The sequence below is a fragment of the Ricinus communis genome, chromosome 5 (assembly GCF_019578655.1).
Source record: "Ricinus communis isolate WT05 ecotype wild-type chromosome 5, ASM1957865v1, whole genome shotgun sequence".
In the NCBI taxonomy this organism is placed as follows: Eukaryota; Viridiplantae; Streptophyta; class Magnoliopsida; order Malpighiales; family Euphorbiaceae; genus Ricinus; species Ricinus communis.
Window position 1 is genome coordinate 12,390,639 of NC_063260.1, and position 14,143 is coordinate 12,404,781.

General features: G+C 36.8%; 1 protein-coding gene across 3 annotated transcripts; it reads right to left on the reverse strand.

Moving 5' to 3' along the window:
* Positions 1 to 2,270: 2,270 nt before the first annotated feature.
* LOC8275576 (probable E3 ubiquitin-protein ligase ARI2) lies at positions 2,271 to 9,723 on the reverse strand. 3 transcript variants are annotated; one of them, XR_001535218.3, is made up of 8 exons: positions 9,279 to 9,723; positions 8,670 to 8,702; positions 8,287 to 8,569; positions 7,273 to 7,753; positions 5,840 to 6,388; positions 5,597 to 5,763; positions 4,581 to 4,844; positions 2,271 to 3,005 (listed from the first exon to the last, which is right to left on the reverse strand). XR_001535218.3 is itself a non-coding variant. In XM_015719135.3 (7 exons), exons 1-7 carry the CDS (start codon positions 9,402 to 9,404, stop codon positions 4,684 to 4,686), a joined length of 1,800 nt encoding a protein of 599 aa, XP_015574621.1. In that variant the 5' UTR covers positions 9,405 to 9,723; the 3' UTR covers positions 4,288 to 4,683. The 3 variants fall into 3 exon arrangements, 2 of the variants coding, with proteins under 2 accessions (XP_015574621.1, XP_002519105.1); XM_015719135.3 differs by lacking the exon at positions 2,271 to 3,005 and having other exon boundaries at positions 4,288 to 4,844; XM_002519059.4 differs by lacking the exon at positions 2,271 to 3,005 and having other exon boundaries at positions 4,288 to 4,823; positions 9,279 to 9,721.
* Between the last annotated feature and the right edge of the window lie 4,420 nt (positions 9,724 to 14,143).

Below are 14,143 nucleotides of genomic sequence, written 5' to 3' on the forward strand. Positions count from 1 at the left end.
CAAAGGGGAAAACAAATACAATGGATTGTGCTGCTGTCAAATGTCTTCTTTGGTGGGCTTACCGTTGTCTAATCTGTTTGTGATATATTTGGATACAACCATTTTTAAGTCCCTTTGTCTAGTCAAACAAACTTGCTTGGAAAGCTTGTTGCCTTTCTTTTCATTTTGGACGAAGTTTAACACCACAGGTGATTGATAGGGTGGGATCACAAAATAGGTCAACTCCCGAAATTTGACCCCAGTAGAAGAACGAAGTCCTTAGAGGAGCTTTAAATCTCAGGTTTAATGATTAAAATTTTAGTAATTTTATGAGAATATAAGATAGCCGCGTATTTCTATCATATTAGACGATTGTAATAAAATTATAGATTTATGAAAAAGAAATCTTCTTTTTCCTTTTGAATCATCACTAGAAAGCGGTAGGATATAAATACTTATATATTTATTATATTATTATGTTTTAAAATTGAGAATACATTACTAACTTAACTATGTAAGAGCATTTACAACATAGTATCCTTTGGCCCTTCCTTTGTTGTGATTGGCGAAACTATTGGATTGGTTGGACTTTTTGCACGGGACTATCAGTGATGAATATACATTTACATTCTGCAATCACATATGCATAAGTAATTTGTTTTCTTTTCTTTTCACATTGAATGAATATAGTTTGAAACTTTGAGTTCCTAACTTTCTGAATAATTTAATAACTCCTTTTGAAATTGTCTAAATATTTCATGTTACTACAAGAAAATAAAGAAAGAAAACTGAGCTTAAACAGCATTTCTGATATTCTTTATTTGTTCTTTTAGAAGATGATTGAGTTCAATTGGAAGTTTCTCGCTTTGGATTGACGCCAGGGGTCAACCTAGAAGATTCATGAACTTCCGTCGGATTAATAAAATAACAATGTTTTCTTACATAATAATCATAGGTTATAAAGATGATTATACATAAACATGCAGGAGCACTCGTTGACAAAAGCAATTATATTTATATATAAATAATCAAGCATCAAATTTTCAGAGGACGAAACTGGCAAACATGCTTGTTGTTTTTCTTTTTACAAGAAATGAGGAACAATATTTGTTATTTTAATTAACCAATATCAAACAAACAAAAAAATCTTCACAAAAACCCAAGTGATTTGAATATAATGCAAGTAAAATTTTACATTTAACGACTAGTTTTAAAAGTTGATAGGATTTCTACATTTAAGATTTCAAGACAACAGTTTAAAGGCACCAATATCATATCAATAGTAGTGATCTCTAATATACATACAATACATGCAGCTACTTACCAAGAAAAATAATCACAATTCTAGTACAATGGTTTATTTTTTGAAACAGTGGAACACCCTGCTTTAGAAACTGAAAAGCAGCATTGGTTCATGGCCATGAAGTAGATTATGATGAAAGACTAATTACATTTGTTGATCCCCTCACTAAATGCTTCCAAATTTGCTGGCTTTTGTCAGTTTGTGGTATTTGTCCTATCAATATACAATGAAAAGACTAATATATATGTTAATATTTTGACCTGAAAGTTCCTCCATAAGAAAAACATTTGTTAAGCAAAAAATAAGTTACTACTACTTTACCCAGAACCCAAAAACAACTACACTTTGCACATCAATATTTCTTTTTTTCTTAGAATACATGTGGAAATTTAAATGATCAGATACACCATAGAAGTAATAATTTTAATCTCATTAACCTTTCTCTTTTTTCTTTCTAATGAAATTTGAACTTGTATGAATCTAATGGTAAGTTTCTCAAGGTGGGTTGTTCCTTTTAGAACCTAACGTCTAAAATTGGTGGTAAATTGTGAGAAATTTATTACCAAAAGGAAAGAAAAAAATAGTATTTGCTTGCTTATACCACTAAAGTTTATTTGTTGTCCTGACTAAGCCACGTGAAAGTAGATATAGTTATACTCTTAACTCATGCAGTGTGTGGTTTGACCACATGGGTACGAGTAATTTAACATCTTGGTGTCATAAGAAGTTTCTAATTTGGAGTGGGGTTGGCTTCCATAGCAATAGACTCGATCAAATAATAGTAAGTCAGAAAGATGCATTAATTTTCACCTACCAATACACACCTCTATAACTATAAACAATTAAGACAGACAATAGTGTCTCTCGTTCTCGAGCAATGGCGCCTGAGCACCAATTTTCAATCGAAACTGACAAACATGCTTCGTGTTGCATTTACTGCTTTTCTTTAACCCAAAACAGGACAAGAATTCTGCTAATTTCAAACCCATTTGATTCTGTGCAAAAACAACAGCAACTTAATATATAATATAACCATTGGTTTACTTTACAGGATGCACACTTTTCTGTGTGCAACATATCAATATCAAACTATTAAAACAGTACTTATTTATTTCTGTAGAATCATAAACTGAGCGAGAAAAACTTGAACATGGAATCCAGAATAGAGCAAGAGACAATGGAGACGAATTATTTGCACATAGTGCCTATATATGTCCATGCCTCTTGATCATGAGGTGGACCCGGTGTGCAAATGCACCGACCTTCTAGTTTGTTATTTCTGCAAATGCATGCCTCTTCATTATTTCTGGCAACAGAGTATGTTTGAAGTTTGAATTTGTCCTTGAGAAAATTAATCTATAAAATATTGAAGGACAGTATATGAAAGACGCTTCTGTGAATGTTGAAGTCGCTTCGCTAGGGTCAAATACATGCAGGTGCATGAGTTTCACAAGATGAGAAACAAACATGAGTGCGAAACCCGCCCAGGCAACTTAGTTTCTTGCAACGAAGCCGAAGCAAATCTTTCAGACTACCGTCGCCTAGGAAGAGACAAAATAAAGCTTAGAAACGCACAATCACAACCGAGCCAGAGACGAACAAAATTAGTCGAGTTTCCCAAGATAAAAGTGGCAGCTTAGTCAATGCCAATGACGAGCAAATTAAGAAGCATCTTCTGTTGGTCTTTGAGCCCCCCTTCCTTTTTTTAATTCCAGTTGCCAGTCTATGAATATCAAAACAATAAACTGCTTCCCATTAGTCAACATACGCAGATTAATTTAGTAGCTAGTGATGTGAATCTTGCTAATGAAAAACTTGCCACGACAATTTAAATGAAGCAGGCTAAAATTGTAAGCATATACGTATGCTGCTGCCGAAGCATTAACACCGCCCAACAAAAACAATGTCTAAATAACATATACACGGTCAAGATGTACAAATTAGCAAATTTAATATGTATATATGTAATTTTATTTTAGATTCAAAAGAAAATTGATGTCAAGTATATTTTATGCTTGTGATAATGAGCTATTATTTTTATTACATTCCGGTAAGGCAGGCACGGGCCTTTGTGCCTAGCCCACCAAACCCAAGCATGGTTCACACACATTGTCTGAAAATCTTCAACTCCACTGAAAACCCACCCAATGACCGGAGGTGGTATTAGCATCTCGAAACCCACTTAGCAACACCTCAGTCGGTCAGTCCTAGACTCCTATATGTAGAAGATCAAGAGCAAATGTAAAGTCTCAGGTTGCCCTACTAAAGAATTTCCCTGAAATATACTCCCAGTATAACAGCATGGAAACAGTTCCATAAAGAAAAAAGCAAAAAAAAAAAAAAAAAAAAAAGGTAAGGCTGTCACCGATGGCAGCTTGAAGACAAGCTTACTGGTGAATCCTCTCCCCAGTTTTCTATCTTTTGGTGCATCCAAATTTTAAATGAGCTACACAATACAGGTAGCTCACCCCTCCCCACATATCTTCTTAATACCTTGGTTCCATAAGACCTCTTGATGAAGATCTCAAACCTATCAACATACAAGTCCCCTCAGAGATGTGCGCTCAAATTTGCTCATCCCACATTGTAATTTCTAAAGAACTAGACCTTACTGTACAGAAGACACAACTCACCTTTATCTCCATGAGCAGCTATTTCCAATTCATAAGCAATATAAAGGATGAGAAGTTTAAGCTTTTCTAAAAGGGAATGGTTATGACATCAAACCTATAGGAAAAATCTATACCGAATAGGAAGGTAACTGCCATAAAGAACTATGTACTTATGAATGAAATGAGATCACCCACATCCAAAATAGTTCACGGGATAAAAGAACTATGTACTTATGAATGAAATGAGATCTCCCACATCCAAAATAGTTCATGGAACAAGGAACTATGGAGATCTCCCACAAACTCTCTTGATATATTAGATGTAAAATAGGGGGAATATAAACAGCTCATTGTATATGTTACCATAAGATCTGTTAAAATAAATAAGAAACATAAATAAGAACATTGAATTCCTTGTAAAGAAAGAGTACAACATTAAATTAAGCTGAAATCAAGAATATTATCACATTCTGCAAAATTACGTAAAGGATGCATTTAAGGTCTAGCCCAAGTCCCCAGCTAGAGAATTTACATATCTATCTTCGACAAAAACCAATAAACGCTATGTACAAGACAAAAAGGACTGGGGGAAGTGGAAACAAAACTTCTCTTCCAGGACATCACATCAAGGGAAAGCAATGTCACATGCAGAAGAAAAGCTATAAAACAGTTATAGAGCATAGCACCTGGTGCTTAATCCAGGAATATGATAATTCCAAGAATAAGAAGAGGGTCTTGAGTTAGAGCTGTACACTTTTTACTTATATCTTTACTCTGCAATCTCTGAATTCAATTCCTATCCATTATCTCTGCCGGCAAGTTCAAATCAAAAAAGCCACCACCTTCCTTTCTAGCACGCTTCCGAGAAGAACAGCCGCTATCATCTGAACTCCTAGATCCTGAAGGCCTATCATGTTCTGATGATCCACCTATAACGCAGTGCATCAATGCTAAATTTTCAAATATAGGAGATTCAATAATCTTTCCAATTTTACATCACAAGAGCAAAGGATCAGGTTCTATTAAAACTGAATGCATTTGGAATTCCAGGTGTTAAGTACTGCAATAACATTCCCATCCTACTTGTAAGAGGCATTGTTATATGCTTGACATCAAAATTAGGCTCCTTTACCTAACAATTAAAATTTTAAAAGAAGACAAATTCAACAATAAACTAGTATCCCTGTATATGTATCTGTTGGCTTAAACAACATATTAACCATCTCCATTATCAATCCAATCAGTGCATGCAACACCAACCACAAATCTGGTAGCAGTGTCAAAGCATAACAAGATTCACAAGATCAACAGGGATTATTCAGGATGGAAGAATGCTTTCACAAAGAGAATATCCAGCATACCAGAGAAAGAAAACTACTATTTCCGGAGCCAAGAGATTGACACAATGTGAAAATACTAATTATTATGCAACAAGGCCCATCAAACATCAAATAAAATGCCAGGTTATCAAGAACACGTTTCAAAGTAAGGCATGTGAAATAAGAAATTCAAAAAAAGATGTGTTAAAATGAGTAATAATAGAGATGAAAGTTTGTGTGTATATATATGGACAACAGAACAGGGGTATGTTTCAGACTACTGCCATACCCGTATTGACCATGTCTTGTTTTGAAGCAATGTGCATGTCTCCATAATAAAGCATTAAAACACCAGAGATACAAGAAAGTTGCATTCAAATTACCACTTGTATTGCCATCTGATGGTAGGCATTTATCTGTAGCATTGACTTTGTTGCTCCAACAAGAAGAAAGTTCTGAAGCCTTCTCAATGCCCTTTGACTTGTAGGGAGCTATATTGTGGGTGCCCAGTTGGAGAGAGCCCAACAGATCATTTTCTATGCACTCATACCTGAGAATAATTTTATTAATTTATGAAAATCAGAAGTTCCACAATTCAGGCTTATGCAGAAGTTATACTCACTCACATTTTCTTACAAAGAGTATCAGTGATTGCACATAAATTGATCACTTGCATTCTTATCTCCATAACTTTATCATCAGTATATTGCTCAAAGGGTTCCTCCAGGAACTTGGAGAGTTTTTCAACATTTGACTCAAGCTGCTGTTGCTGATCCTCAAACAGATTCTGTTTAATTTCTCTTTCTTCCACTGTCATCTCATCATTAAACAGCTCATCGCCAAACATATAAAACGCAAAGGGGTATGAATATGAAAGAACTCGTCTTGATCTGAAAAGTCTACAGAGTCCATTGGTTACCCAGCTGAAATCTCTGAGTCTGGATTCCTTTTCTTCTGATATCGACACCTTCTCCAGGATTGTCTCCTTAAGTTTAGTTTCTAGCTTAAAGGAATCCGTGTGAGCTTTATAGCGGTTATGATAGTGCATATATCGATAGAGATCTCGTTTTGCTCGTTCTGTTTTCTTCTCTCTGTCTTCTTTATAGCGACCACAACTATGTCCAGATATTCTTGACCATGTGTGGTCCTTCCCAGTAGCTCCACCACACAACCAACTGTGTTAAAAAGAAATGTCGAGGGGTGGGGGAATCTAAGAATTTTAAGAAAGATACTAACAGCAAAATAGAAATAGCAGGAAAATTCAAGTAAAAGCAATTAGCAATCAACCATACAAAGCCAAAGCCCAACTATCTCTATACATGTAGAGCAGTCAACATCAACATCAAATCAGACTGTTAACAGTAAGAGTTCCACAATTCCGGAGCATTATTAATGAGAAAAACATTTACTAAAAAATATTAAGAAGCAAGGGTACAATATCACAAACACCATCCACATCACAGTTCCTTAGGGAGGATGTGAGGAGATGAATGCACATCAAGTTGCAAAGTAAAGTAAATATCCCAGGTGGGAGAGAGAGAGGTCAATGGGAGGAGAACCACTATAACAGAGCAATTTTACATAGGAAAAATTCATTATTAAGCTCCTGAACTTTTTAGTTTTATTTTATGAAGTCCTTGAATTTCTATTTTGTTCTATTGAGCTCTTATATTTTTATTTTTGGTTTTATTAAGGATTTCTTACACACATCTCATGAAACTTTTGTTTGTTCTTTGAGCCTTTAAGGACTATGAGGTCCTCAATGAAAGCAAAAATAAAAGTATAAGGATTCAATGAAACAAAACAAAAGTTAAAGGGCTTAATAAAATAAAACTGAAAATTTTAAGGTTTTAAAGATGCATTTTGCCTTTTACATTTTTGGTGACACGACAAAAACCCATCTATAATGAATGGCATGATCTGACACGCTTTAGAGATAAATTTATTTTGGCCGCTTTAAGTCAAATTGAACATATTTAGATGTCAACACAAAATTGATATGAATACGTTCTCAAACCTGAACTACCAACTTAGGGGGGAGTGGGAAAGCAACGCTCACCAAAATGCTTGACCACAAATACAGCTCACGAGGTTGCAGCCACCATTCTTCTCGACTGGTTTGTGACATTTAGGGCAAGGCTTTGTATGAACTGTGATCCAATTAACTGTTTCAGATTCATCCCGACACTTCTTGCTCCAGAGCTCCCACATCAAACATGAACAAGGCGAGTGTGCTTCTGACAAGCAACTGAAACAAAACTGTAAACCACATGAACATTCTACCTCACAACATTCATCTTCTTCAACTCGTATAGCATTCCCACAATGAGGAGCGCTTGGGCACCATTTGACCATTTTGTTGTCCTCTATGTAAGACTCAAGAAGAAAACGATCAAATCTCTCAGCCAAATCAGGATGCCTTTTACTGACTAGATTTCTGACAACAGCTTCATCACAGATAGCATTACATTTGTGAGCCATGCACTGGATGCGCCTGCTTTGACCCTCATTTATCTTCACGATGAAGTGCTCCGTCCAACCTGCAAAAGACAAAGTCAGTACTTGATATTCAATTAAAATCAGCTATATTTTGGATAAAAATGTAACATAAATATAAGAAACACTTTATATATGGAAATCAATATTAGGTATCTAAGACACATTAATACACCAACACCACCAATATGTTTACACATACATTACTCATACATAGACATGGTTGTTAAATATAAATCCACGCTGACAATTAATTTTCATATTTCATTCAAATTGGGAGGATATAGCCAAAGTTCCCCAGTCCATTTCAATTGGCGATATGTGCAGGAAGGATAAAATTGGGTAAAAATGAAGAATCAGGGCAAGGTGCATCAATTGCTAGAGTTCTCTACATCAGTTTAAACAACAAAAACAAAACAAGTATTCCGTAAAAATGGATTGCTAAATCAACAACTGTCACCATACTTGCAGAAAATCACATAATACCTTATTTATAGAGCTAAGGATGCCAAAACCCCTATATCCACTGTCAAGAGGAGAAAAATGAAAAAACACAAGTAATTGGCAAAGTACTTACAATCATTACAAAAGCAATGGCTGCAGTCCATTCTTGTAGCTCTATTGCCAGGTACATCCTCTATGCATATATCACACATTATTATAGAAGAAGAAGTTAGTGGTGCATCCCTATCTAGTTGCTCAACCCCAGTAACACCTGCTTCAGTAAACAAGAAGGTTTTCCCTTTCTCAACGAACACAGCAAACAGCCTTTCAACATCCCAACGATAATGTATTAATAAGGTCCTTGCATGGTGTTCTCTAAGAGATAGTAGTTCCATTACTCTACGCAAATCTTCCCTCTGGATTAAATCCCAAAAACAAAGCATCAATGTATTGGGGCAAAAAAATACATATGCAAGAAGAAATTTTGGAAATCGCAAAAGCCTTTTCTCTTTTTACCTGAGCAGCCAAGAGGGATTCCTTGGTAATTATCTGCAGCCAGAAAGCCAAGCAGGACCTTAAGAACTTAAATCACATTTCCCAATAAAACATCCCACAACCAAGTACATTACAGCAACAAGAGAAACAACAATCCTAATATCATTGTGAACACAATTTTCAAGTCCTTTTTCCATGGAAGTATTTTGCTTGTCTCATCAATCGCACTAGTACTAACCACCTCTCAAAAAGTAAAGCTTTCTAAAGAACCGCCTTTTTTTTCGCATAAAAAAGTACTAACAATAGAAACGAGAAGACCATCCTGAAAGCACTAAACCAAAAAATACAAAAGACTGAAAATTTAGTACAAAAACGTCTAAAAAAACCTCAAAATACATAATCAGCTGTACATTGATCTTTCCAAATTTCCCATATTGTTAACGTTAATTTCAGAACCCTAGCCCAAAAATTAGCAATCTAAATTCCGTAGGCAAAAAAAACAACAGGAGTGAAATGGAACAAAATAAACCAAATTTCAAGTCTTTAAACTAAAATAAACAATTGATCATCAAAAATCAAGCTTAATTGTGACCACAAGAAAACCTTAATAAATAAAAGTTAAGAAAATACCTTGGTAGTGGGACCTTTAGGGGGGGCCCAATGAAAATCAGATTCCTCATTTTCAATACCATCCAGCGACTCTCGATCATCTGATGAGTAATAATACTCCTCATCGCTCCCTCCATAATCCTCCATTGATTGTTAATTATTATTATTATTATTAGCAGTAGTGGTAGTATCAAGTTATAAACTTTTTATATCGCCCTCAATTCGCTAATTTGAAATCAAATTTTCGTACGAGTGTATACAGATAACCAAAAAAAAAAAAAAAAAAAAAAACCAAATATGGCTATGTATAGATTCGATTAGGGAAATTGAATCCGGTGATCGAAAACGATGTTCCGGTGAAATCGAGGTTGCCGGCGAAGAAAGGGAAAGAACGGGGGGCTTATAAGAGAAGCATTTGAGAGGTCTTTTTGTCTTTAAGAGAGAGAGAGTCACAATAACAAAAACAAACGGAAACAGGAACAGAAAGGTTTATTTATTTTATGAAATGAATTGATGCATTTACCAAACGGTGTCGTTTTCTAGGGAGTTAGTTAGTAAAACGACATTGTTATTGAAAAATCTTGGTGGTGGTGGGTTACTTACATCACATGCACCGTGATGGCGTCTGCGTGGGACCTCGAAACTGTTGATACCGTTAGATCGCTGATTACATTTCTGTTCTGGAAGGTTTTTTTGTAACGCAGTGATATTATTATAATTACATGTGTACTTAATCATTTTTGGTTCGCTACCTTTTTAGTTTAAGAAATAATATATACACTAGTGTTTTATTATATTAGTAAACTGAAGTTAATGATATAAATACTAATCATGTTTTGAATGGAAATTAATTAAATATTTTATTAATAAAATATATATATATATATATATTCATATTTTATAACTAAAATTATTTGCACAAAAGTTCTCAAAGTTTAATTTTTTATTTTAAAAATGATGTTTATCACCAAGCTCAAAAGCTCCAAATCCTTCCGGTATAAAGTTCAAAAGACAGTTTAGGTCATACACCAAACTTCAAATCTGTTTTCATGACGAATACTATTCCTCCATTCCTTTCATACGGTAAAATTCCTTCAGTCCCGTAATCCCATTCACATTTCCAACATCCTCTTCCTCCGTGGAAAAATCCACAATTCTATATCGGCCTCCCCTTCAAACTTAATGAAGACATTAACCCTACTAAAGCCACACACATGGGAATGTCTCCCATGACCTAGCCCTTGCCCGATCGAATGCACAGTGGTTTAATTGAGCCCACTACTTCACAATGGGCTTGCAAGCCTTTTATGTGGAGAAAAGGTCCGAAAGAATCCGAGGAAAAAGAGGCTTGTCATAGACTACAAACCTTTAAACCATTTCCTTCAAGACAACAAATTCCCTCTCCCTCGAATCTCAAATCTCAAGGTCCACATCCAAAAGGCCCAAGATTATTCCAAATTTGACCTAAAGGGCTTTTGGCAACTCGAGAGATACAAAGCGTTTTGTATCCCTAATGCCCAATACCTGGATTATGCCTTTTGGGCTCAAGACGGCCCCATCTCAATTCCAAGACAATGATTGAGATTTTGGGCCTATCCTTTACTCTTCCTTGATCTATATCGACGACATCCTTCTATTTTCGGAAACAGCAGAGGACCATCACTTCCTTGCCATCATCCAAAAATATGGCATTATGCTATCCGAAAAGAAGAGCTTTATCACAACGAGAAATTGAATTTCTTGGAATGCATTTCAAGAATGGCCGAGTACATATGGTCCCCACTGACAAAGGAACTTGATAATTTTCCGGGAAGAAAATTTATCAAAGAAAACAAATTCAACAGTTCCTTGGAATCCTGAATTATGTTCGAGAGGCCATTCCACACTGTCTAGTTACACGTGCCACCTCTCAAAGATGCTCAAAGAACCCCCCTCCATGGGGAGCGAACAAACAACAACACAAAATTAAAAGAGGCCCACAATCCGCCACCTCTTACAATCCCACGTCAGGAGAACTTATTCTCCAAACAGATGCATCCCGACTATGCATGGGGGGCCATCCTCCTAGAAAAGCTCCACGACAAAGAACAACCTGGATATGATCGGGTCGGTTTTCCTCTTCGTAAAACATTATCACACAACCTACAAGGAAATTCTACAAGCACGGGATAAAAAGTTTGAATTCTTCCCCGATTGACAAAGACTTCCGGTTCGGATGGACAACTCTTCCTTCCCAAGATTCTTGAATCCAACCGGAAGACCTTGCACGAGCCCCAACTATTGCGATTAAAATCATGGTTCGGAAAGGGTATGACTTTAAGGTTGAGCATATAAAAGGGATAAGAAACCTAATCCCGGATTTCTTATCCAGAGACTTTCTAAGCCTCGGAATCGGCCCTATAGTTCTTCTCACCTCTACAATAAATCTTCCCATAATCTTTATGGCCTCCTCATCCTTCGGATCCAACCCTGCAACCTCCTTCACCACCGGACCTTCCCAACAACCTTACAACCAAACAAGTCACAGACTTTGCGGAAACATGATGTTCCATTATTTGGCAACTTTTCAACAAATCTTCTCACTCCCAATCCAACCCAACTTCTTCTTTCCGGACTACCCTTGGTGTTTGATTTACCACTTATCTCCTGAACATCCAAAGCATGAAAGTGAGTTATGGTTTCTATGGTGCCTATCTACCGGTCATCATGCTATAGAGGTGCCTATTATGAATCTCTTACACTTCTTTAATAATGAAGCTAACTCGGGGTCTTATCCATGGAGATTCCTTACCGGTTCAAGACTCCATACCAATGGATGAGATCTCCTTAAACTTATTCATGGGCACCATTATTCTCGACAATAATTCCAGAGCTTGAATACCATGCTATTTTCATATTACATAGGCCCTATCTCCATCGGAAGACACCTATGCAACTCAAAATATCTCATTGGAGAACGCTTGATAGTCCTTTACATCTTGCTCCTCCACCAATCACGTAAAACTAAACGGAATGAATTGGGCGGCTAACGTGCGCACCATTAGTCCGCACCTTCAATGGACATCAATCAACCGAACAATCCATAGAACATTTCGTTTCTCCGATCTTCCAACTCCTCCTGGATGACCCTACCTTAGCGAAGCCCTCATGCAAGACTCCCATACACTCTTTTATATTATTGTTTGTCCTTATTATGTAAGTGAAGTGTATTATTAGTCTCAGTGGGATGTCCACTAACCTTTGTTTGATAGTGCTGTATTATTAGTCTCAGTGGGATGTCCACTTTGTTTGATAGTGCTGTATTATTAGTCTTAGTGGGATATCCACTAACTTTTGTTTGATAGTGCTGTATTATTAATCTTAGTGGGATACCCACTAACCTTTGTACATTTTCTACCGACTCTCCACTCTATATAAGGAGAAGTCTTTGATAATAAGAGGCAAGCAAGTTTTCCTCTAAACAAGTCTCTTTAAAACTCTCTCTACACTCTCTTATGGCTTTCTAACTTTCTCATTTCTCTTCTCTTGATCCAATGGCAATGTTCTAATAGTTGCTACGATCATTTATGGTGTAATCCAAAAGAGCTAATTTAAAGATCCAAAAGAGTAGAAAGACCCCCATGGCAAGAGGCCGCTTGTGTCTTAACTTGAGGATCTGTCCATGCTTTGAGTTTACAGCATGAGGATTATGCCATGAACAGCTCTCGGCTCCCCTTTGGTATCAGAGCCTTGGTGATAGCAGAAGAGAAAACCTAAACACCATGACAACCGAGATTACCTCTCATACTTCTACCCTTCAATTATCTCCCTCTTGTAAGAAAACCATATCTAACAAGATAGATCATCTTGTTGAGATCTCCCATATTCCTGATAACGTACAGATAGAAGATACTCTAGTACCTATCATCAACCCTTACAACATATTCAAGAAACAAAACTTTGTTAGAAAAACCTTTAACCAAATCATCCACAAAAAACCCCTCACCATAAAAGAATATGTTCAATCATCCTCACTTTCTCAGTGTTCAACTTCATCGCTACTTCTCAAGAGCAAGATGTTACTTTAGAAATCCCCACCTCTTTCATAGAACAATGGCGGAAGCAAGGCTATTCTCATCTCCATCCTGAGTCGCGAGACTTGTCCTTTCCTATCATGGAAGGATGGGATTGCCATGACGGATGTCGCTTTTGGACACTCGTTACCTCAAGTACGAGCATGCGTTGATTGGGACAATAGTCACAACACTCAACACTTAGTAGTGTTGTTTTGACTTTCTTTCCAAACTTTAACCTCTCTTTGAGTGATCCTTATCTATCCAACGCCTTAAAAGTACAAGTCCAAATCACGGGAGCTAGTCAAGTTGAAAATGCTCTCGTGACTCTTCACCATCGGATCGTTTATCGATTGCGGGATCATGCACTTAACTGCAGATCCTGTGCTTCCAAGCCTCATCGGATGCTTTGTACATCGGTACAATAGTTCAAGCTCCTCGGCCGACTTGAAAAGGAAGATCTACGTAAACTAATTCCTATTGGTGGGTAACAAATTATGAGAAGCTCCAAGCATCTCAATCAAAACCAGTTCAAGCCACGGATCCTCTTTATAGGATGGAGTTAAGGCGATCTTTGGAATCTTCCTCAAAGACCGGTATCACGGCTAGGGAGAAGGTCCCTATTCACTCCTTTCAAGCATCCGCAGCCTATGCCCAACAAGTCGAGAGGACACTTTGTCCGGGATGTAGCCCCGAAATGTGCAAGTGCCTATGTCATGATGACATGGATTATCTTTGAACCACAGCGATCGTAAGAATCCGAAAAGGATGTCTCTGGATACTTCTTGTTCGGAGATTCATCCTAAGCCGGATGATCGAGATCCGGATGGTTCC

What these genes read in the sequence shown, in the direction of transcription:
- LOC8275576 (XM_015719135.3), bottom strand. Translation starts at nt 9,404, where the DNA reads ATGGAGGATTATGGAGGGAGCGATGAGGAGTATTATTACTCATCAGAT. An exon ending in ATTTGTGGTCAAGCATTTTG is followed by an intron (nt 6,389 to 7,272) that starts GTGAGCGTTGCT and finishes TTTTTAACACAG; the next exon opens with TTGGTTGTGTGGTGGAGCTA. An exon ending in ATCAGATGGCAATACAAGTG is followed by an intron (nt 4,845 to 5,596) that starts GTAATTTGAATG and finishes TTGAAAATTTAG; the next exon opens with CATTGATGCACTGCGTTATA.